The 24,372-nt window shown below is 49.1% G+C and overlaps 1 protein-coding gene across 2 annotated transcripts in view; it reads left to right on the top strand.

Annotated features, from left to right (window-relative positions):
* Positions 1-2,220: 2,220 nt before the first annotated feature.
* The window catches only part of bricd5 (BRICHOS domain containing 5), a 38,929-nt gene continuing 16,777 nt past the window's right edge, over positions 2,221-24,372 (top strand). The window contains exons 1-4 of one of the 2 annotated variants that reach the window (XM_086000150.1): positions 2,221-2,411; positions 2,909-3,046; positions 4,697-4,834; positions 6,819-6,926. In XM_086000150.1, coding sequence (XP_085856276.1) covers positions 2,361-2,411; positions 2,909-3,046; positions 4,697-4,834; positions 6,819-6,926 — 435 coding nt within the window. In that variant the 5' untranslated portion in view covers positions 2,221-2,360. The remainder of the gene's footprint in view (positions 2,412-2,908; positions 3,047-4,696; positions 4,835-6,818; positions 6,927-24,372) is intronic. The other variant, XM_086000149.1, reaches the window with a different exon arrangement.

Consider the following 24,372-nt stretch of genomic DNA (forward strand, 5'->3'; position numbering starts at 1 on the left):
GGATTTATGAAAGGGAAATCGTGTTTGACAAATTTATTAAGAGTTTTTTGAGGGTGTAACTGTTAGACATCCTGGAGAGATGTTTGTTGGACATCTTGGGGAGTTAAGGGTTAACAGTCAAACTACTTTGTATCTTAAAGCAACAGGTTTTCTGATATAAACAGGATGACTTTGAAGTGCCGTGAGGAGAAGGCATTGCTTGTTTTCTGAAATGTAAAGTGCTTGTGTAAGGGAATGAGTGTTAGTAATGACATCACCCATGAATGGTTTAGTTTTAGGGTAATAAAATCAGGGTAGTGAGTCCTTTTGCTAAAGATAACAGTAGGTAAAGGAAGTCTCGTGTAGGGGAAATGGTTCTGAGGTAAACAATTTCAAACTGTTCTTGGAGGATTTGGGAAATAGATACATCATTTTAACATTCTCCTTTGATGTAGTGAAAATATGGTGAATAAAGGGAGCATGGTTTTCAAGTTTGTTAGAGTGTAGTCGAAAGATACCAAAACCGGTAAAGTCACTCTCTGTATGCAGTTAAGTCTGATCACTTTTACTGTGCATCAATAAAGTCTGTTCCGTATAATCCACTCCGAAGTCTCGTGCTTATTCGAAACGTGTTGCTGTGAACCAAAGGAGAAAGAAGGTTGCTTAACAGTAACTATCAAAGTAGGTAAGGGGTAACCAGTGGATGCAGTATATTTGGATTTCAGAAGGTATTCAATAAGGTGCCACACAAGAGGTTGTTACACAAGATTAGGGCTCATGGGATTGGGGGTAATATATTAGTTTGGATTGAGGGTTGGTTAACAGACAGAAAAACGAGAGTAGGAATAAATGGGTCATTTTCGGGTTGGCAGGCTGTGACTAGTGGGGTGCCACAAGAATCAGTGCTTGGGCCTCAGCTATTCACAATCTACATCAATGATTTAGATGAGGGGGCCAAGTGTAAAGTGTACATGCTGACAATACAAAGTTAGGTGGGAAAGTAAGCTGTGAGGAGGACACAAAGAGGCTGCAAAGGGATAGAGACAGGTTAAGTGAGTGGGCAAGGTGGCAGATGGAGTATAATGTGGGGAAGTGTAAAATTATCCACATTGGTAGGAAGAATGGAAAAGCAGAATTTTTTTTTTAAAGGTGAGAGACTAGTAAATGTTGGTGTTCAGAGGGACCTGGGTATCCTTGTGCACAAATCACAGAAAATTAACATGCAGGTACAGCAAGCAATTAGGAAGGCAAATGGTATGTTGGCCTTTATTGCAAGGGAGTTGGAGTATAAAAGGAAGACTTGCTGCAATTATATAGGGCCCTGGTGAGACCACACCTGAAGTATTAGGTACCGTTTTGGTCTCCTTACCTGAGGAAGGATATACTTGCCATAGAGGGAGTACAACGAATGTTCACCAGACTGGTTCCTGGGATGGTGGGGGGGATTGTCCTATGAGGAGAGATTGAGTAGAATGTGCCTAATTCTCTGGAATTTAGAAGAATGAAAGGTGATCTCATTGAAACGTACAAAATTCTTAAGAGGGCTTGACAGGCTAGATGCTGAGAGGTTGTTTCCCCAGGCTGGAGAGTCTAGAACTAGGGGGCATAGTCTCAGGATAAGGGCTCGGCCATTTAGGACTGCGATGAGGAGAAATTTTTTCACTCAGAGGGTTGTGAATCTTTGGTCTTCTCTACCCCAGAGGGCTGTGGAGGCTCAGTCGATGAGTATATTCAAGATAGAGATCGATAGATTTTTGAATATTAAGGGAATCAATGGATATGGGGATAGTGCAGGAAAGTGGAGATGAGGTAGAAGATCAGCCATGATCTTACTGAATGGCGGAGCAGGCTTGAAAGACCGTATGGCCTACACCTGCTCCTATATCTTATGTTAACATATTGAAGCTCCCCTCAGACAGACCTGAACATGCATTAGCTCCCCTGAGATAGATCAGAACAGATTCAAAGCCCCCTCAGATACACAAATCATATTCTAACTCCCCTTAGATTTTATCGTCCCTCCGATACACCTGAACATATTCTAACAGCTATCGGTGACTCTTTGTGTCATTGTGCACCTGTACAGACTTTAACTCCCCTCACATTCCTGAACATGCTCTAGCTGCTCTCAGAGACTGTCTGGCACCTGCTGCTCTCTGGCTCCTGTCCTGTGATACTGGCACTCTTCAGTCCGCTCCTTATTGTTGTACAATCAGACCTAGCATCAGGTTGCAGCCCTTGGCTTGAACAAGCTGAGGCTCAGGACAGGGAAGAGGAGTTCAGGCACACAAGTTTCGGCTCCGTCAACGAACAGTGTCGATGTCCACAGCAGCAGTGGGAGCCAGACAGGAGAGGGGAATCGCAGGCAGCACCCTAGGAGTATGGAGAGAAGCAGGAGGATCGCGACTACCCTGAAGGGTGTTTTCCCATTTGTAAGTATTAAGTGTCAGTGACATTCTAGCATCTGCAGTTAACCTTAATCCAGGGGGGGGGGGGGAGGCAGATTTGTTTCACATTCAGCGTGTAGTATATGACCAGCAACGCCATGGGTTGGTTGAGCTGGAGAGAAACTGCCTGGTGCCAGTGACTAGTCTCTTTGGTAGCTGCCAGTTTTGCTATTTCAGAATCCCTGGACTTTGATGTCAAGCAGGGTTGGGCTGGATGCTCAGTCACACAGGACTACAACCGGTTTCTCAGAAGCTGATGCTCCACAATCACCCTTAGTGTTTGATTCTGATTGTGACTCGAGTTTGCCTTACACCAAAAGACTAACCTTTCTGAGCAGATTTTCGATAATCCCCCCACTTCCTCGCCACTCCTGCAATTCAGTGAAGACTTCCATCTCATTGAACTGAACCTGAGTGAAAGTTGCGGCTATGCTGCAGACTCAACATCTGAACTCTTTTCCCCTGTGCTGTCCCCACTACAGGTACAGGCCGAACGCTTGGGAGCCGGAGCCGGGACTGGGCTGCGCATCTTGTGGGGAGCTTTGCTCTTGGTGGCCGTGGCTGCGGTTATCGGGGTCTCAGCCGTGGGCATCCTGAGTCTGAGAGGAAGCAGCCGGCAGGTAAGTTAAACACTCTGCCCCTGCTCCCTGCCTGCCCTCCTGGCCACAGGACAACGGGCGGGTCAGGGGGAGAGTTTGGAAAGTGGAGAGGAGCTGGAGACAGAACAGGAGGCGGCGTGTCTGGAGGCGAATTTGAGAAACAGTCTACGCTCAGGGATCTTTATAACAGGATCCAGTCCAGTCGCTGAGTGAATTGGGCTGGGGGGGTGGTGAGGAAACATACAAACATACGAATCAGGAGCAGGAGTAGGCCACTCGGCCCTTCAAGCCTGCTCCGCCATTCAATAAGATCATGGCTGATCTGATTATTCCACATTCCCACCTACCCCCGATAACTTTTCATCCCCTTGCTTACCAAGAATCTATCTACCTCTGCCTTAAAAATATTCAAAGACTCTGCTTCCACCGCCCTCTGAGGAAGAGAGTTCCAAAGACTCACGACCCTCTGAGAAAAAAATTCTCCTCATCTGTCTTAAATGGGCGACCCCTTATTTTAAAACAGTGACCCCTAGTTCTAGATTCTCCCACAAGAGGAAACATCCTCTCCACATTCCCCCTGTCCAGACCCCTCAGGATCTTATATGTTTCAATCAAGTCACCTCTTACTTTTCTAAACTCCAGCGGATACAAGCCTAGCCTGTCCAACCTTTCCTCATAAGACAGTCCGCCCATTCCAGGTATTAGTCTGGGAATGTTGGAAACAGCCAGGATCCGAGCGAAGGGATCAGCTCAGAACATTTAACTGATTACCTGAAGCTGGCTCGTTTCTCAGATTCTGACCCATCTGCTGTGTGTTTGCCGGTGTTTCTGGTTTTATCTCTACCCCCAAGTGTCCGGCTCTGACTTAGCACCGTACACACCTGAGTCCCCCGTCCCCAGCAGAAAACATTGCCTTTTCATTTCAATTAATGCTTCATTTCCGCTCGTTTTGAAACGCTTTGCACTGTTGTTGGATTGTTGATCCAAGGAATCATACAGCACAGCAGGAGGCCATTTCAAGAGGGCTTCCAGATAGTGCATTTTGAGTGTGATGTTTACAGATTCTATGGTTTTTAAAAACTTCAGATCCTTGGGCATATTCTGTGCTGTTTCTAATTGACTCGGGTTGCTTTATTTATTCCCACGGCCAGCCCTGTACTCTGTAACAAAGATGCATTGTTAATGTACTGATTCCAGCTTTTTATTTCCAGATTTTTAAAACTGAATTCAAATTTTCAAAATTGAACTCACACTCTTTGACTTGGTCCAGGCCTCTGGAGTACTACTCCAGTAAAGAAAGAACCAACTTGCATTTATATAGCGCCTTTATGTCCTAAAGTACTTTACAGCTTGCTTTCCTCAGTCAGCCCACCGAGCTAGGCTCATTGTGCTCAGTAGTCACTCAGTCCTGCTCATGCTGCAACATCTTCTCCAAGGGAAGAGAAATGCATGTATCCATGTACAGCGCATACACTTGCTTACACCATACATGTTTGTTTATCTGCATGTGTTTGTGTTGTTGTGAATCTGCCTGTGCGTCTCTGTCTCTTTATCAGGGTCTATGTTGTCTCTGTGTCTGTTGTAATTCAGTGAAGCCGGGAATGAGGAGGCCACAGCCACTGGTTTGACATTTTCTCTGGTTTTAATGCTCGAGTTTCTGCCTTTCCCCAGGTTGTTCAGATAACATTTCACGATGTGTACGGTGCCACCGTCAATCAGTCAGCGGTTGTGAATCAGGAGGAGGATCTGGTAACTTATCACATAATGGACAGGAACCACACGGCAGTGGTGCTGTTTGACAGCAAGAATGTGAGTGAGGGGCTGGGGTGGCTCTATTGGTGAGGAATATTTTATATATTAAGTTACTAGCTGCTGCTCTGATCTCTCAGACAAATCCTCAGACTGAAGCTGGAGGAGGCTCCTGTCTCAATTACATAGAATTTACAGCACAGAAAGAGGCCATTCAGCCCAACTGGTCTATGCTTCACACAAGCCTCCTCCCACCCTACTTCATCTAACCCTATCTGCATATCCTTCTATTCCTTTCTGCCTCATGTGTTTATCCAGCTTCCCCTTAAATGCATCTATGTTATTCGCCTCAACTACTCCCTGTGGTAGCGAGTCCACATTCTTACCACTCTCTGGGCAAATAAGTTTCTCCTGAATTCCCCATTGGCTTTATTAGTGACTATCTTATATTTATGGCCCCTAGTTTTGGATACTCCCACAAGTGGAAACATCTTCTCCATGTCTATCTCATCAAACCCCTTCATAATTTTAAAGACTTCTATTCGGTCACCCTAGTTTTTGCTCTTTAACTCAGGGTCCAAGAGAGTCTTTTACATAGATCGACTGTGGAGTCAAATGTCCCTGAGAGTCTCTGGCTGCATCTTCAGGACCTAGAATGAACTGATTGTATTTTTAAAATCAGATGTCAGTCGAGGCCCTGCTCTAGAATGGGTGTGCGTCTGGCTTAGTATGAGGACAAATGAACGATTTTCAAGCAAACCCATTTTGTGATGTGACTCATTCTGGCTCTGGCTATTGCTATGGATTCTTTTCTGAATTTTTTTCCACTATCCACTTCCATGCCCCAGCAACCCGTGCCTTTCGGAACAGCATAACTTTAGACTTGGAGGCCCCGATATTGACGGGGGTGGGGGGGGTTGCAGGTTTTAACTCCACAGCTAGCAACTTTTCTCCTCGACAGGTTCCCGGCCCGGAAGTCAGCCTGATTGTCAGGCTTGGCTTCCACTCGGGCGGGAAGGACTCCAGAGCCTTCTGCTGCTCGTGGGAGCGTGGGTCCGATCCCCAACCCCGGGGGGATTCCGATTCTGGTGTGTCCGACCCCCACGGGTCTTGTGTTGTTGGGGGTGGGGGAGCACTCCTGCTCCTCCTGGTCCACAAGCAGTGCCGCAAGGGCACTTACCTTCTCCCCAAAGCTGTCTTCGCTTCCCCGTCAGCTGTTGGATTGCCCAAGGGCTAGGAAACCCAGCCAGCCACTGCTGAACCTGCAAAGCAGAAGCTGCCGGCCTCATTAAAATATTTAAATTGCCAAACCTGGCTCCTGGGAGCAGATTGTCCACCCGCCCCTTGTCCCACCTCCTTTAAACCTGAAGTTACAAAGTAAAAATTTTAACACCTCTCCCGCCCAACCCACGATGTTAAAATTCACCCCATAACTTCAGACTCACAACTTCGGACTCACCATGAAAGATCTGCTAGTACTACATGAAAAAAATTGTCTATCGCACCTCAGACCTCACACACTAACTAATGCAACACTTTTGCATCACATTTGTAAAAGGTCAAATCATCTGCAAGGTAGAGTCAAACTCTCCAGCAACAGCGTATTACCAGAGCCCCAGGCCCTGGATTTCCTCAGACTTTCTGCTGCCGCTCAGCTAAAAGCTTCTCAGAGTTGCTCTTTTGGTTAGAACCACTTAACTGTAAATTAAATAGAACTTAAAGTAAAACTTATCAAATCAAATTAAAATTACATTACCCGGGGTGACGATGTACTCCAGTCCCCGCGGCGCCCACCAGTCTCGGAAGGCCTCAAGTGTGCCGGCGGACACCGCGTGCTCCATCTCCAGGGCCACCCGGGCGCAAACATAGCCGCAGAAAACCTTCTCAGAGGTGCGGCGGAAACCCCATTTACACACGTAGATTGAGATTGAATAAATACATGATTTTCTTGCTTTAACCGCGGGGTGCTGAGGCAAATTGTCGTTGTCGTATTTCCATATGTGCACAGGCTGAACGTTTTTCTCCCCCCCCCCCCACTCGACAGGGTTTAGTTTGTTACCAGCCCGGAGGGAGTAACATCTGCCTAGTTCGAAAAATGACGGCCGCTGACCTGGAGAATATTCACACCGTTATCACTGCCCAACAGCAGAAGGTAAGGCAATGGTTAGCACCTCTCAGAGGTAGAGCCCAAATCGCAATACAGCTTCATCGAACAACATAAACCAGGTGGCCTAGCTGCTAGTGCCCAGATGTGCCAGTGATATTGGTGCCCAGGTGCAGTTGTGATATCACTGTCCAGACGCAAGCAGCAGACACAGTTGGCTAGGTTTGGTCAACTGATGACATTGGTCCCTCAGGTGCCGTGAGTGATATCAATGGTAAGATGTATCCGGTGATGGTGACATCCAGGTGTAGCAAGTTATACCAATGTCCAGGCGCAATGAGTGGAATCAGCTGTCTTAAGTGACTTCACTTGTTTCCTCCAGATAGAAGGTGTTCCACCAATGCTTGTCTTTTTGAAGGATATGTGCGCCTTCGTAGCAAGAGGGTTTGAGTACAGGAACAAGGATGTCTTGCTGCAGTTATACAGGGCCTTGGTGAGACCACATCTTGAGCATTGTGTGCAGTTTTGGTCGCCTTATCTGAGGAAGGATATTCTTGCCATGGAAGGAGTTCAGCGAAGATTCACCAGGCTGATACCTGGGATGGCAGGAATGACGTACGAGGAGAGATTGGGTCGACTGGGCTTGTACTCGCTGGAGTTTAGAAGAATGAGAGGGGATCTCATTGAAACTTATAAAATTCTGACAGGACTGGACAGACTAGATGCAGGAAGGATGTTCCCGATGGTCGGGGAGTCCAGAACCAGGGGTCACAGTCTAAGGATAAGGGGTAGGCCATTTAGGACAGAAATGAGGAGGAATGTCTTCACCCAGAGAGTGGTGAACCTGTGGAATTCTCTACCACAGAAGGCAGTAGAGGCCAATACATTAAATATATTCAAGAAGGCGTTGGATATATTTCTTAAGGCTAAAGGGATCAAGGGGTATGGGGAGAAAGCAGGGACCGGGTACTGAATTTGGATGATCAGCCATGATCGCATTAAATGGCGGAGCAGGCTCGAGGGGCCGAATGGCCTACTCCTGCTCCTATCTTCTATGTTTCTATGACACTCTTTGTTCCATTCCTTCTCAGGCTCCCTTCCTGACCTCTGCCTCGGACTCTGCTGGTGTTGCTTCCTGCTCTCTCCCTGATCTTGAGAATTTCGTTTACAATGTTTCTGATTCCACCCAATTCCTCACTTTTACACGGTTCATTTCTGGCTCTTCTCTCTCCTTCCTGCACTTTTCTCTCTCTCTCCATCTCTGACACTAGGCTTAATCAACTTAAAGTTGATGAGTCACTCGTCTCAAAAGGTCAATGCCCCCAGAATAGTGAGAAAAGTTAATGACACAGTGGTGTGGATTAGAAACTGGCCTGAAATAATGACATTCGAGCTGTTGTACATAGTTTCCAGATGTTCTTTGCACTTTTTAATCTGCACTATTGGTAGGTGGAGGTTTTTTTTAATCACCATTCTCACTGATGATGTGTGACGTAATAAAACTCACTACGCACTTGGTTTGAGCATAAAGCAAGGCTTAGTGAGTTTTATTACATCAATTTAATCAACTTGTTTCAGAACATGGAGGTCTAGTTGTACTTCACTAGTTCCTGGTCTTACAAAATGTCCCTGAAAGCTGGGGCCGACGCCCAAGTATTTATACTCCTTGGACGGCGCCACCAGCTGGCCGTCCAGTGTTATTTCACGAGTAGTTTCTTGATGATGATGAGATTTATAACAATGTGCTTACTGGGAAAAAATCTCTAAAATTCCATCACCAAACATGGCTTTCCCATTGATTAATTCATAAGGAAATATATATAAACAAAAGATTATATTTTAAGATTTATCGAAGAAAGAACTACAACCATTGAAGCGTCCCCTTTCATAGGCGATACTGCCGATTCACTTATAGGCTGGAGGTATGGTATAAAATGCAGCAAGAGTCCACTCAACTCTCAATCCCAATATGCAATTGTTTTTGTTTCTGATAGAAAAGCTTCCGACTGATAAAGCTCGCAGCGATACTGACCATAATTTTCCAAAAATTCTTTGGAAACAGGAATTGTAACGAAAGACTGGAGGATGGCAAATGTTACATCCCTGTTCAAAAAAAGAGGAAAGTGTTACAGTTCCCCAGAGCGTAAGTTAAGTAAATGGAACATGCTAATGCGCCTCAGCTGCTTTAACACAAGGACAAGCAGAATAGTTAACAGGGTAACAGGCACAAGGCATTTTGAAAATTCTAGCTCTGTAATTATTAGTGATATCTGACTGTAGTTTGAGATTGTTTTGGAGCAGGAACCGTGTACTGTACCCTTCTGGCTCACTTTAACCCCAGTGATATTTACTGTATTTCGTTCTGCATTCATTGGCAGGCAGCGTAAGTAGCCCAATGCAAGCCTTTGAGATCCAACTTTAGTTTGAAGCGAAAATATTGGCCGAGGATTGAGTGGACTCATGGGGTTTCTACTTGTACATCTGCAGCACACCAGGATTTACACAGGCTATTAGCAAGAGCACTTGACAGCACCTCCCAAACCCACGACCTCTACCACCTAGAAGGACAAGGGCAGCAGGCGCATGGGAACACCACCACCTGCAAGTTCCCCTCCAAGTCACACACCATCCTGACATGGAAATATATTGGCCGGCGTTCCTTCATCATCGCTGGGTCAAAATCCTGGAACTCCTTCCCTAACAACTGTGGGAGTACCTTCACCACAGGGACTGCAGCAGTTCAAGAAGGCGGCTCACCACCACCTTCTCAAGGGCAATTAGGGCTGGGCAATAAATGCTGGCATTGCCAGCAATGCCCACACCTCAGGAACGAGTAAAAAAAAAATTCACCAGGAGAGACAGGTGCAGTGTATTTACAAGTATTCAAAGGCAATTCTGATATAAAATAGGACAATGACTAATGGAGAAATACATTAATATTTTCATAGACCTAGAATTCATGGAAAGTTACAAATTGTTACCGTCAGTGATATTTTACATGGACATTAGCACGTTAGCACAGGCAGTTGCACCCAGCGAGCATCGAGTTCTGCCTGTGTGTTTTTGGCAGTGTGCTGTTGTCCAGAATGAAAAGGCATCTCTTGATGCCTGGCCATGGATTTAACACAAAGCTTGCTCTGTTCCATTCTCGCTGTAAAAGGTGTAGCACCGACGTGGAACGCTGTGCTGAAACATCATCTCAGCTCACGTCTCCGAGTCGATTCCAATCAAGGAGCTGCCTTTACACAGGCTCCCCATGGTTGAGAAGAACCGGGTAGCAGTGAGGTTTAGGGCATTCAAGGTTCTCCCTTCCTCTCCTGGAGGGCGCTGACTATTGCTGGGATACAGTTCCGCAGGCTCTATAATAACCTCGCCCGCCCGAGCAGCTATTCTTTGTGTGTGAGCTCAGACGCCGAGCTGGTCAACTGTGCTGAGGAGTCACAACACGTGTGATCAAAGCATCACCTGACACCCACACTTTCCAGCAGAGCCCACTGTACAGTGATCAGAATGTGGAACCCAGGCTGATTTTCTTGCATTGTTCCACGGAAGCTCACCGTAAACTCGAGGAACAGCACCTCATCTTCCGATTAGGCACTTTACAGCCTTCCGGACTCAATATCGAGTTCAACAATTTCAGATCATAACCACGGCCCCTATTACAGTTTTACTTATATTTTTTATCCACACCTTTGTTTTGGCCTTCCCCCCCCCCCTTTCTTTTTTTTCTCTCTCCCACATGGCAGCTGTCTCTCATTCTGCCAGCGCATTTCACACCTAATCTAGAGCCGTCTTTTGTCTCCACTAGTCCTATCACCATCTCGTCTCATTTTGCATACCTCTTAATGTCTCTTCACTTCTCTTTTGTTCTCTCCCAGCCTGGCCTCTTAATCCATTTCATTTCCTGTGCTTCTTTAGTCTTGACAAAGGGGTTTTCACCCGAAACGTTGACTCTATTTTCTCTCCACGGATGCTGCCTGGCCTGCTGAGTTTTTCCAGCATTTTCTGTTGTTATTTCTGATTTTCACCCTGCCTAAGCCCAGGTCGCTAAGGCCAATTGTCATGTCACACCCATTCCCTTGGCTGAGTTCAGCACCAACCAGAAATCAGACCGTGTGTTCTGTATGGCTCAGTACTGCTCTATCCATTACATTTACCTATCGAGTTTGCTTGTCATTCATTTATAAAATGAGATCAATAGTTAAAAAAAACAGCCATACATGCAGCGTTTGTGATCATGCACCTTGCGAGAATTGTTTTTTTTCCTGTATTTCTTTGGCTGATATAAAACAGCTTATTTTATTTTATTACGCAGATTGGGCGACCGCTTTGCAGAACACCTCCGTTCAGTCCGTAAGGGGGACCCCGAGCTCCCGGTGGCCTGTCACTTTAATTCACTGCTCCACTCCCACTCAGACCTCACCGTCCTCGGCCTCTTACACTGTTCCACGGAAGCTCAGTGTAAACTTGAGGAACAGCACCTCATCTTTCAATTAGGCACTTTACAGCCTTCTGGACTCAACATTGAGTTCAACAATTTCAGATCATAACCTCGGCCCCTATCACATATATATATTTTCTTTTTTTTAATCCACAATTATTGTTTGGCCTTTTTTTTTTCTTCCCTCCCACATGGCAGCTGTCCTTCATTCTGCCAGCACAATTCACACCCCATCTAGAGCCATCCTTTGTTCCTTAACCTGTCCTATTACCACCTCCTCTCGCCTTGAATGTCTCTTAATGCCTCTTAATCTCTCCTGCTTTCTATCCTATCACTGACCTTCCCTTTTGTTCTTTCATCCCCTCCCCCTTTTCCCAGCCCCTAAACCTGCTTTTTTCCAGTTCTGACAAAAGGTCTTCAACCTGAAACGTTAACTCTGTTTCTCTCTCATAGAAACATAGAAGATAGGAGCAGGAGTAGGCCATTCGGCCCCTCGAGCCTGCTCCGCCATTCAAAGCGATCATGGCTGATCATCTCCCCATACCCCTTGATCCCTTTAGCCTTAAGAAATATATCTAACTCCTTCTTGAATATATTTAATGAATTGGCCTCTACTGCCTTCTGTGGTAGAGAATTCCACAGGTTCACTACACTCTGGGTGAAGAAATTCCTCCTCATTTCTGTCCTAAATGGCTTACCCCTTATCCTTAGACTGTGACCCCTGGTTCTGGACTCCCCGACCATCGGGAACATCCTTCCTGCATCTAGTCTGTCCAGTCCTGTCAGAATTTTATAAGTTTCAATGAGATGCTCCCGGCCTGCTGAGTTTTTCCCGCGTTTTCTGTTGTTATTTTGGATTTCCAGCATTTGCAGTATTTTGCTATCGTTATTTTATTACTCTCTGTCTCTGCGTTGGTAGTTACTTTCTCTAACGACCTTGCCCCTTCCAGTCTCAGTCTGTTGCCGGGTCTCCTGCAGAGGACAGTGTGTGTTGTTAGAGAAGTTTCACCTGGCATTGGGTGCAAGAGGGTAGTGGCCAGGGCAGGCAAGCGCAGGAAGTGAAATCGAGATTGTGAAGATTGAGACACTTTTCTTCTTCAAATACATAGTATACATTAAAAGGTATGATGGTAGACAAGCAATGGCTAGCATTTAAAGAATTAATACATAATTTACAACAAATAGACATTCCTTTAAGGCACAAAACCCCACAGGAAAAGTGGTCCAACCGTGGCTAACAAGAAACGTTAAAGATAGTATTAGATCAAAGGAAGAGGCTTATAAATGTTGCCAAAAAGAGTAGTAAGCCTGAGGATTGGGAAGATTTTAGAATTCAGCAAAGGAGGACCAAGAAATTGATAAGGAAAGAGAAAAAGTTAGCAAGAGAATAAAAACAGATTGTAAACATTTTGATAGGTATGTAAATAGGAAGAGATTAGTGAAAGTAAATGTGGGCCCATGAGAGGCAGAGACAGGAGAAATTATAATGGAAAATAAGGAAATGGAAGAGACATTAAACAAATACTTTATATCTGTTTTCACAGTAGAAGACACAAAAAATATTCCGGAAAAAATGGGGAACCAAGGGTCTAGAGAAAATGGGGAACTTAAAGAAATCAGTATATGTAAAGACAGTACTGGAGAAATTAATAGGACTAAGTGGCGACAAATCCTCTGGACCTAACGATCTGCATCCTCGGGTTTTAAAACAGGGAGCTGCAGAGATAGAGGATGCACTGGTATTAATCTTCCAGAATTCTGGAACAGTCCCCAAGGATTGGAAGGTAGCGAACATAACCCCGCTATTTAAAAAGGAGGAAGAGAAAAAACAGGGAACTATAGGCCAGTTAGCCTGACACCAGTAATAGGCAAAATGCTAGAATCTATTATTAGGGACGTGGTAACAGGGCACTTAATCATAATATGATTAGGCAGAGTCAACATGGTTTTATGAAAAGGAAATCGTGTTTGACAAATCTGTTGGAGTTTTTTGAAGATGTAACTAGTAGGATGGATAAGGGGGAACCAGCAGATGTAGTGTGTTTGGATTTTCAAAAAGCATTCGATAAGGTGCCACATAAGAGGTTATTACACAAAATTAGGACTCATGGTATTTGGGGTAATATATTACAGGTAGACTACCTTTTATCCGAACTTCCGAAAACCAAAACCCTCTAAAAACCGAAGGTTTTTTCGTTCAGCGTAAGTCGTGCGCACGACATGACCAGAGTGGCGCACGACTTACGCTGAGCAGAGGGTCAGCGTAAGTCGTGCGCATGACCCCGACCCCCGCCGACGACCCCCCGCGGACCCCCGCCGACCCCGACTCCCGCCGACCCCCACCCCCGACCCCCCGCCAACGCCCCCGTGGACCCCCCCGCCGACCCTGACCCCCGCCGACCCACCCCCGACAAATTTCCCAGTCTTATAAAATACCTTCCGAAATCCGAAATTTTCCGAAAACCGAAACACGGCTGCTCCCGAGGTTTTCGGATAAAGGATAGTCTACCTGTAGCATGGATTGAGGATTGGTTAATGGACAGAAAACAGAGAGTAGGAATACACGGGACTTTTTCGGGTTGGCAGGCTGTAACTAGCGGGGTACCGCAAGGATCAGTGCTTGGGCCTCAGCTATTTACAATCTATATTAATGACTTAGATGAAGGGACTGAGTGTAACGTATCCAAGTTTGCTGATGAAGGTAGGAAAGTAAGCTGTGAGGAGGCTGCAGAGAGATATAGACAAGTTGACTGAGTGGGCAAGAACATGGCAAATGGAATACAATGTGGGGAAGTGAGAAGTTATCCACTTTGGTAGGAAAAACAAAAAAGCAGAATATTTTTTGAATGGCGAGAGACTGGGAAATGATTGCAGTCAGAGGGACCTGGGTGCCCTTGTACATGAATCACAGAAAGTTAACATGCAGGTACAACAAGCAATTAGGAAAGCAAATGGTATGTTAGCTTTTGTTACAAAGGGATTAAAGTACAAGTTGAGCGTCCCGAATCCGGCAACCTCGGGACCGAATCCGAGCCGGTTTTCGGGTTTTTCCGGACTTCGAACGTGTTTCTGATGTCCGAAGTCCGGAAACGCCCGAGCCCAGGTTGTAATATTTCCAGACTTCGGACATCAGAAACATGTGCCGAGTCCGGAAATGCCTGGACCCAGGTTGCGCTATTTCCAGTTTTTGTTAAGCCTCCCTCAGGGTGTCCGGATTCCGGACCCCTGCCACCAATCGTCCCGGAGTCCGGATCTGCAGATTTGGGACGCTCAACCTGTATAAAAGAGTAAAGAAGTCTTACCTGCAATTATACAGGGCATTGGTGAGGCCACACCTGGAGCACTGTGTACAGTTCTGGTCTCCTTACCTAAGGAAAGACATACTTGCCTTTGAGGGAGTGCAGCGAAGGTTCACCAGACTGGTTCCTGGGATGAGGGGATTGCCCTGTGAGGAGAGAGTGAGTAGACTAGGCCTATATTCCCTAGCGTTTAGAAGAATGAGAGGTGATCTAATTGAAACATATAAAATTCTTAAGGGGCTTGACATGGTTAATGCTGGGAAAATGTTTCCCCTGGCTGGGGAATCTAGAACATGGGGTCACTGTCACAGAATAAGGGGTAGGCCATTTAAGACTGAGATGAGGAGAAATTTCTTTACTCAAAAGGTTGTGAATCTTTGGAATTCTCTACCCCAGAGAGCTGTAGATGCTCAGTTGTTGCAATAATCATGGGCAATTTTAATCATCATATAGATTGGACAAATCAAATTGGCAAGGGTAGCCTTGAGGATGAGTTCATAGAGTGTATTCGGGATGGTTTCTTAGGGCAATATGTTGAGGAACCAACCAGGGAGCAGGCTATTTTAGATCTGGTCATGTGTAATGAATTAATTAATTAATGATCTCATAGTAAAGGAGCCCCTAGGAAAGAGTGATCATAGCATGGTAGAATTTCAAATTCAGTTTGGGTGAGAAACTTGGGTATGAAACTATTGTCCTAAACTTAAATAAAGGCAATTACAAAGGTATGAGGACAGAGTTGGCTAAAGTGGACTGGGAAAATAGATGAAAGGGTAAGACGGTAGATCAGCAGTGGCAGACATTTAAGGAGATTATTTCATAAATCTCAGCAAAGGTATATTCCAGTGAGAAAAAAAGGCTCTACGAGAAGGATGCACCATCCGTAGCTAACTAAAGAAGTTAAGGATGGTATCAAATTGAAAGAAAAGGCATACAATGTTGCGAAGATTAGTGGTAGGCCAGAGGATTGGGAAATTTTTAGAAACCAGCAAAGAATGACTAAAAAAATTATAAAGAGGGAGAAGTTAGAGTATGAGAGTAAACTAGCAAATAATATAAAAACAGACAGTAAGAGCTTCTACAGGTATATCAAAAGAAAGAGAGTAGCTAAAGCAAACATTGATCCCTTAGAGGATGAGACTGGGGAATTAATAATGGGAAATAGAGAAATGGCAGAGACTCTAAACAATTATTTTGGATCGGTCTTCGCGGTAGAAGACACTAAAAACATCCCAATGATAATAGATAATTAAGGGGCTATAGGGAGGGAGGAACTTAAAACAATCTCTATCACTAGAGAAAAAGTACTAGGCAAACTAATGGGGCTAAAGGATTGGGAGCAGTTTAGGATTCAACAAAGGAGGACAAAGGGATTAATTAAGAGGGGGAAAATAGAGTATGAGAGTAAGCTTGCAGGAAACATAAAAACTGACTGTAAAAGCTTTTATAGATATGTGAAGAGAAAAAGATTGGAGAAGTCAAGCGTAGGTCCCTTGCAGTCAGAATCAGGGGAATTTATAATGGGGAAAAAAGAAATGGCAGACCAATTAAATACATACTTTGGTTCTGTCTTCACAAAGGAGGACACAAATAACCTCCCAAAGATGTCAGGAACATAGGGTCCAATGACAGGGAGGAACTGATAGAAATCAGTATTTGTAGGGAAATGGTGTTAGGGAAATTGATGGGATTGAGGGCCGATAAATCCCCAGGGCCTGATAATCTACATCCTAGGGTACTTAAAGAACTGGCCCTAGAAATAGTAGATGCATTGCGGGTCATCTTCCAAAATTCGAGAGACTCTGGAACAGTACCCATGGATTGGCGGGTAGCTAATGTTACCCCACTGTTCAAAAGGGTGGTAGAGAGAAAACGGGGAATTACAGACATCGGTAGTGGGGAAAATGCTAGAGTCCATTATAAAGGATGTAATAGCAGAGCACTTGGAAAAAAGTGACCGGATCGGACAAAGTCAACATGGATTTACAAAAGATAAATCGTGCTTGACTAATCTACTGGAATTTTTTGAGGATGTGATGCGCCATCAATTACTCAAAAGACTGAGGTTGAGCGAGTAACAACCAGGCTTTTATTAACTAAAGAATGAAGGTCTTGTCTCGAGTGGTCGACCCGTCCAGAATACTAAGGGACTGGGAGGTAGTCACTTATATACCTGGAATAGTGGGAGGAGTCAGCTGAGGCATGTCCAGACCTGTACCTAGTGGAATACATATACAGGCACAGACAGGTATAACAGTGGTTTACCACATTCACCCCTTGTTTAAAAATGAGTCCGGCGGGGTGAAGTGTATTTAAAAGTTCATGTATTGGAGTCTCTCCGGGGGTCTTGTCTGCCGCTGTGATCGACGTGGCGACGGCAGGGGTGGTGGAGCTTCAGGCGTCGCGTCCCGTGTAGGCTGGGGCACTGGAGTGTAGTCCTCGTGGGTGATGGTCCAAGGCGAGCCGGCTGCTGGGGTTGGATATCGGGTCGTGGGGGGGGGGGGGGGTGGTAATGGGTAGTGGGTTACAGCGGTCCCCGAGGGTGCGAGGTCTCGTATGGAGACTGTGTCGTAGTGGGTTACAGCGGTCCCCGAGGGTGCGAGGTCTCACATGGAGACTGTGTCCTCCCGCCCGTCCGGGTACGCAATGTAAGCGTACTGGGGGTTGGCGTGGAGGAGGTCGACCCTCTCGACCAGGGGGTCCGTTTTATTGGCCCTCACGTGTCTTCTCAGTAGTACCGGCCCTGGGGACGTCAGCCATGGCGGTAACGATGTCCCCGATGTGGACTTCCTTGGGAAGACAAACATTTTCTCGTGAGGGGTGGCATTGGTGGCAGTGCAGAGCAGTGACCGAATCGAGTGGAGCGCATCGGGGAGCACCTCCTGCCAGCGGGAGGTCGGAAGGCCCCTAGACTTTAAGGCTAGTAGGGCGGCCTTCCAAACTGTTGCATTCTCTCTTTCCACCTGTCCGTTCCCCCGGGGGTTGTAACTGGTGGTCCTGCTTGTGGCTATACCCCTAGCGAGCAGGTACTGGCGGAGTTCGTCGCTCATAAACGATGAGCCCCGGTCGCTATGGATATAGCTGGGGAAACCGAACAGGGTGACGAGGCTGTTCAGAGATTTAATGACCGTGGCACTGGTCATGTCCGGGCAGGGGATAGCGAACGGGAACCGGGAGTACTCGTCAATGATGTTGAGGAAGTACACATTGCGGTCGGAGGAGGGGAAGAGGCCCTTTGAAATCGACGCTCAGGCGTTCGAAAGGGCGAGTGGCTTTTATCAGGTGGGCTCTGTCTGGTCTATAAAAGTGCGGTTTGCACTCAGCGCAGACTTGGCAGTTCTTGGTCATGGTCCTGACCTCCTCGATGGAGTAAGGCAGGTTGCGGGCCTTGATGAAGTGGAAGAACCTGGTGACCCCCGGGTGGCAGAGGTCATTGTGGAGGGCCCTCAGCCTATCGATCTGCACGCTGGCGCAGGTGCCACGCGATAGGGCATCTGGGGGTTCGTTGAGCTTCCCAGGCCGGTACAAGATCTCGTAATTGTAGGTGGAAAGTTCGATTCTCCACCTCAAGATCTTGTCATTTTTGATTTTGCCCCTCTGCTTGTTGTTGAACATAAAAGCAACTGAACGCTGGTCAGTGAGCAGGGTAAATCGTTTTCCGGCCAGGTAGTGCCTCCAATGACGCACAGCCCCCACAATAGCCTGGGCCTCCTTCTCGACCGCGGAGTGTCTGGTCTCCGGGCCCTGGAGGGTTCGTGAGAAGAATGCCACAGGTCTCCCCGCCTGATTAAGGGTGGCGGCCAGAGCGAAGTCGGACGCATCGCTTTCCACCTGGAAGGGGATGGATTCGTCCACTGCGTGCATGGTGGCTTTGGCAATGTCTTCCTTGATACGGTGGAAGGCTAAGCGGGCCTCTGCCATCACGGGAAAAGAGGTGGACTTGATCAGCGGACGGGCTTTGTCTGCATAGTAGGGGACCCACTGAGCGTAGTAGGAAAAAAACCCTAGGCACCTCTTCAGAGCTTTTAGGCAGTGGGGGTTCCATAAGGGGACGCATCCGGTCCGGGTCGGGACCGATGACCCCGTGTTCCACAACACAGCCAAGGATGGCGAGGCGGTCTGTGCGGAATATGCACTTCTCCTTGTTATATGTCAGGTTCAGGAGTTGGGCGGTGCGGAGGAATTTCTCGAGGTTTGCGTCATGGTCCTGCAAGTCATGGCCGCAGATGGTCACATTATCTAGGTAAGGGAAAGTGGCCTGCAGCTCGTTTTGATCGACCATCCGGTCCATCTCCCTTTGGAAGACGGAGACCCCGTTGGTAACGTCGAAGGGAACCCTAAGGAAGTGTTAGAGGCGGCCGTTTGCCTCAAAAGCAGTATACTGGCAGTCTGCAGGGCTGATGGGGAGCTGGTGGTACGCTGATTTCAGGTCAATGGTCGAAAAGATGCGGTACTGCGCGATCTGGTTGACCATGTCAGCTATGCGGGGGAGTGGGTAGGCGTCCAGCAGGGTGTAGCGGTTTATTGTTTGGCTGTAGTCGATGACCAGACGTTGTTTCTCGCCGGTCTTAACGACCACAACCTGGGCTCGCCAGGTGCTGGAGCTGCCCTCAATAATCCCCTCCTTCAGGAGCCGTTCCACTTCGGTTTTGATGAAAACCCTGTCCCCGGCACTGTATCGCCTGCTCTTTGTGGCGATGGGCTTACAGTCGGGGGTGAGGTTAGCAAACAGTGGGGGGGGTGGGTCTCTGAGTGTGGAGAGGTTGCATCTGGTGCGCGGCGGGCAATTTGGAGGCTGCTGGCTGCGGACTGTGAGTGGGGGGAGGGGGCCACCGTACGCCATCGTAACGCTTTTGAGGTGGCACTGGAAATCCAACCCCAGTAGAACGGCAGCGCAGAGGTCGGGCAGGACCAGGAGTTTAAAATTATTGAACACAGTCCCGTCTACTACTAGTGTCACCACGCAGTAGCCGCCAATGTCTGCTGACTGGGACTCGGAGGCCATAGAAATCCGTTGGTGCGCAGGCAGGACTGGGAGAGAGCAACGCCGCACCGTGTCGGGGTGGATGAAGCTCTCTGTGCTCCCGGAGTCAAAAAGGCAGTTTATTGCATGGCCGTTTACCTTAACGTCCATTTTGGACCGAGCTAGTTGGTGCGGTCTCGTTTGGTCCAGCGTCACAGAGGCCAGCGTAGGGGTCGGTGTGTCGCTGCAGGTATCAGATGGGGGGGGGGGGGGGTTGGCGGTCTGCTGCGTCCCGGCTGGTGTCCAAGATGGCGGTGTCCATGATTCCCATGTGGCTGGAGTCGTCCAAGATGGCTGCTGCTGCGGTGGTTCGCACATGGCTGGGGAGGCCCAAGATGGCGGCCCGCACGCGGCGCTGTTGATGGCCCAAGATGGCGGCTTGCACGGCCCACACGCGGCGCTGCTGGCGTTTGGGGTGGCTTTGGCCTTGCAGACGCTGGCGTAGTGTCCCTTTTTCCCGCAGCCCGAGCAGGTCGCATTCTTCGCCGGGCAGCGCGCTCTGGGGTGTTTGGCCTGGCCACAGAAGTAGCATTTCTGGCCTTGGGATACTGCTGTCTGGCTTTGGGACACTGCTGCGGTAGTTGGGCCGTTGTTGGGCTGTGGCTGGGGTGGCACGGTGCTATGGGGCTGTCCTACCGTGTCCCAGGTTGTCGTTCCCCGTGGCGTCCACGGTGCAGAGGAGTAGGCATCCATGCCCCGGAAGGCTGCGTCCAGCGTTAATGCGATGTCGGAGGCTTTGTCGAGGGTGAGGTCACTCTGCTCCAGCAGTCGCTGTCGGGTGTAGTTGGACCTGTGGCCCGCTACGAAGGCATCCCGGATCAGTTCCTCCGTGTACTTAGTGGGCGTTACCGCCTTACACCCACAGGCCCGGCCAAGCACGGACAGTGCTTGGAGGTATTCCTCAGTCGATTCCCCAGGTTGTTGCTTGCGACTCCCCAGAAGGTGCCTAGCATATACTTCGTTCACAGGGCGCGTGTACTGGGTCTTGAGGAGCTGGAGGGTGGCTGTGTACGAGGTCGCGTCCCGGATGACTGAGTACACTCGGTGGTTCACCTTGGAGATCAGGACAGACAGTTTGTCCGCATCCGTTTCGACCGCAGTGGAGGCAGTCAGGAATGTCTCGAAGCATGTGAGCCAGTGAGCAAACTTGGTGGAAGCGTCCGCTTCCCGACTGTCCAGGTCCAGGCATGCTGGTGTGAGGATCTTCTCCATTATAAAAAATTTAGTTAATAAAATTGATGCACCATCAATTACTCAAAAGACTGAGGTTGAGCGAGTAACAATCAGGCTTTTATTAACTAAAGAATGAAGGTCTTGTCTCGAGTGGTCGACCCGTCCAGAATACTAAGGGACTGGGAGGTAGTCACTTATATACCTGGAATAGTGGGAGGAGTCAGCTGAGGCATGTCCAGACCTGTACCTAGTGGAATACATATACAGGCACAGACAGGTATAACAGTGGTTTACCACATTCACCCCTTGTTTAAAAATGAGTCCGGCGGGGTGAAGTGTATTTAAAAGTTCATGTATTGGAGTCTCTCCGGGGGTCTTGTCTGCCGCTGTGATCGACGTGGCGACGGCAGGGGTGGTGGAGCTTCAGGCGTCGCGTCCCGTGTAGGCTGGGGCACTGGAGTGTAGTCCTCGTGGGTGATGGTCCAAGGCGAGCCGGCTGCTGGGGTTGGATATCGGGTCGTGGGGGGGTGGGGTGGTAATGGGTAGTGGGTTACAGCGGTCCCCGAGGGTGCGAGGTCTCGTATGGAGACTGTGTCGTAGTGGGTTACAGCGGTCCCCGAGGGTGCGAGGTCTCACATGGAGACTGTGTCCTCCCGCCCGTCCGGGTACGCAATGTAAGCGTACTGGGGGTTGGCGTGGAGGAGGTCGACCCTCTCGACCAGGGGGTCCGTTTTATTGGCCCTCACGTGTCTTCTCAGTAGTACCGGCCCTGGGGACGTCAGCCATGGCGGTAACGATGTCCCCGATGTGGACTTCCTTGGGAAGACAAACATTTTCTCGTGAGGGGTGGCATTGGTGGCAGTGCAGAGCAGTGACCGAATCGAGTGGAGCGCATCGGGGAGCACCTCCTGCCAGCGGGAGGTCGGAAGGCCCCTAGACTTTAAGGCTAGTAGGGCGGCCTTCCAAACTGTTGCATTCTCTCTTTCCACCTGTCCGTTCCCCCGGGGGTTGTAACTGGTGGTCCTGCTTGTGGCTATACCCCTAGCGAGCAGGTACTGGCGGAGTTCATCGCTCATAAACGATGAGCCCCGGTCGCTATGGATATAGCTGGGGAAACCGAACAGGGTGACGAGGCTGTTCAGAGATTTAATGACCGTGGCACTGGTCATGTCCGGGCAGGGGATAGCGAACGGGAACCGGGAGTACTCGTCAATGATGTTGAGGAAGTACACATTGCGGTCGGAGGAGGGGAAGAGGCCCTTTGAAATCGACGCTCAGGCGTTCGAAAGGGCGAGTGGCTTTTATCAGGTGGGCTCTGTCTGGTCTATAAAAGTGCGGTTTGCACTCAGCGCAGACTTGGCAGTTCTTGGTCATGGTCCTGACCTCCTCGATGGAGTAAGGCAGGTTGCGGGCCTTGATGAAGTGGGAGAACCTGGTGACCCCCGGGTGGCAGAGGTCATTGTGGAGGGCCCTCAGCCTATCGATCTGCACGCTGGCGCAGGTGCCACGCGATAGGGCATCTGGGGGTTCGTTGAGCTTCCCAGGCCGGTACAAGATCTCGTAATTGTAGGTGGAAAGTTCGATTCTCCACCTCAAGATCTTGTCATTTTTGATTTTGCCCCTCTGCTTGTTGTTGAACATAAAAGCAACTGAACGCTGGTCAGTGAGCAGGGTAAATCGTTTTCCGGCCAGGTAGTGCCTCCAATGACGCACAGCCCCCACAATAGCCTGGGCCTCCTTCTCGACCGCGGAGTGTCTGGTCTCCGGGCCCTGGAGGGTTCGTGAGAAGAATGCCACAGGTCTCCCCGCCTGATTAAGGGTGGCGGCCAGAGCGAAGTCGGACGCATCGCTTTCCACCTGGAAGGGGATGGATTCGTCCACTGCGTGCATGGTGGCTTTGGCAATGTCTTCCTTGATACGGTGGAAGGCTAAGCGGGCCTCTGCCGTCACGGGAAAAGAGGTGGACTTGATCAGCGGACGGGCTTTGTCTGCATAGTAGGGGACCCACTGAGCGTAGTAGGAAAAAAACCCTAGGCACCTCTTCAGAGCTTTTAGGCAGTGGGGGTTCCATAAGGGGACGCATCCGGTCCGGGTCGGGACCGATGACCCCGTGTTCCACAACACAGCCAAGGATGGCGAGGCGGTCTGTGCGGAATATGCACTTCTCCTTGTTATATGTCAGGTTCAGGAGTTGGGCGGTGCGGAGGAATTTCTCGAGGTTTGCGTCATGGTCCTGCAAGTCATGGCCGCAGATGGTCACATTATCTAGGTAAGGGAAAGTGGCCTGCAGCTCGTTTTGATCGACCATCCGGTCCATCTCCCTTTGGAAGACGGAGACCCCGTTGGTAACGTCGAAGGGAACCCTAAGGAAGTGTTAGAGGCGGCCGTTTGCCTCAAAAGCAGTATACTGGCAGTCTGCAGGGCTGATGGGGAGCTGGTGGTACGCTGATTTCAGGTCAATGGTCGAAAAGATGCGGTACTGCGCGATCTGGTTGACCATGTCAGCTATGCGGGGGAGTGGGTAGGCGTCCAGCAGGGTGTAGCGGTTTATTGTTTGGCTGTAGTCGATGACCAGACGTTGTTTCTCGCCGGTCTTAACGACCACAACCTGGGCTCGCCAGGTGCTGGAGCTGCCCTCAATAATCCCCTCCTTCAGGAGCCGTTCCACTTCGGTTTTGATGAAAACCCTGTCCCCGGCACTGTATCGCCTGCTCTTTGTGGCGATGGGCTTACAGTCGGGGGTGAGGTTAGCAAACAGTGGGGGGGGTGGGTCTCTGAGTGTGGAGAGGTTGCATCTGGTGCGCGGCGGGCAATTTGGAGGCTGCTGGCTGCGGACTGTGAGTGGGGGGAGGGGGCCACCGTACGCCATCGTAACGCTTTTGAGGTGGCACTGGAAATCCAACCCCAGTAGAACGGCAGCGCAGAGGTCGGGCAGGACCAGGAGTTTAAAATTATTGAACACAGTCCCGTCTACTACTAGTGTCACCACGCAGTAGCCGCCAATGTCTGCTGACTGGGACTCGGAGGCCATAGAAATCCGTTGGTGCGCAGGCAGGACTGGGAGAGAGCAACGCCGCACCGTGTCGGGGTGGATGAAGCTCTCTGTGCTCCCGGAGTCAAAAAGGCAGTTTATTGCATGGCCGTTTACCTTAACGTCCATTTTGGACCGAGCTAGTTGGTGCGGTCTCGTTTGGTCCAGCGTCACAGAGGCCAGCGTAGGGGTCGGTGTGTCGCTGCAGGTATCAGATGGGGGGGGGGGGGGGTTGGCGGTCTGCTGCGTCCCGGCTGGTGTCCAAGATGGCGGCGTCCATGATTCCCATGTGGCTGGAGTCGTCCAAGATGGCTGCTGCTGCGGTGGTTCGCACATGGCTGGGGAGGCCCAAGATGGCGGCCCGCACGCGGCGCTGTTGATGGCCCAAGATGGCGGCTTGCACGGCCCACACGCGGCGCTGCTGGCGTTTGGGGTGGCTTTGGCCTTGCAGACGCTGGCGTAGTGTCCCTTTTTCCCGCAGCCCGAGCAGGTCGCATTCTTCGCCGGGCAGCGCGCTCTGGGGTGTT

This window comes from Somniosus microcephalus, chromosome 11 (genome assembly GCF_052327205.1).
Source record: "Somniosus microcephalus isolate GS21.2 chromosome 11, FLI_Smic_1.0, whole genome shotgun sequence".
Lineage (NCBI taxonomy): Eukaryota > Metazoa > Chordata > Chondrichthyes > Squaliformes > Somniosidae > Somniosus > Somniosus microcephalus.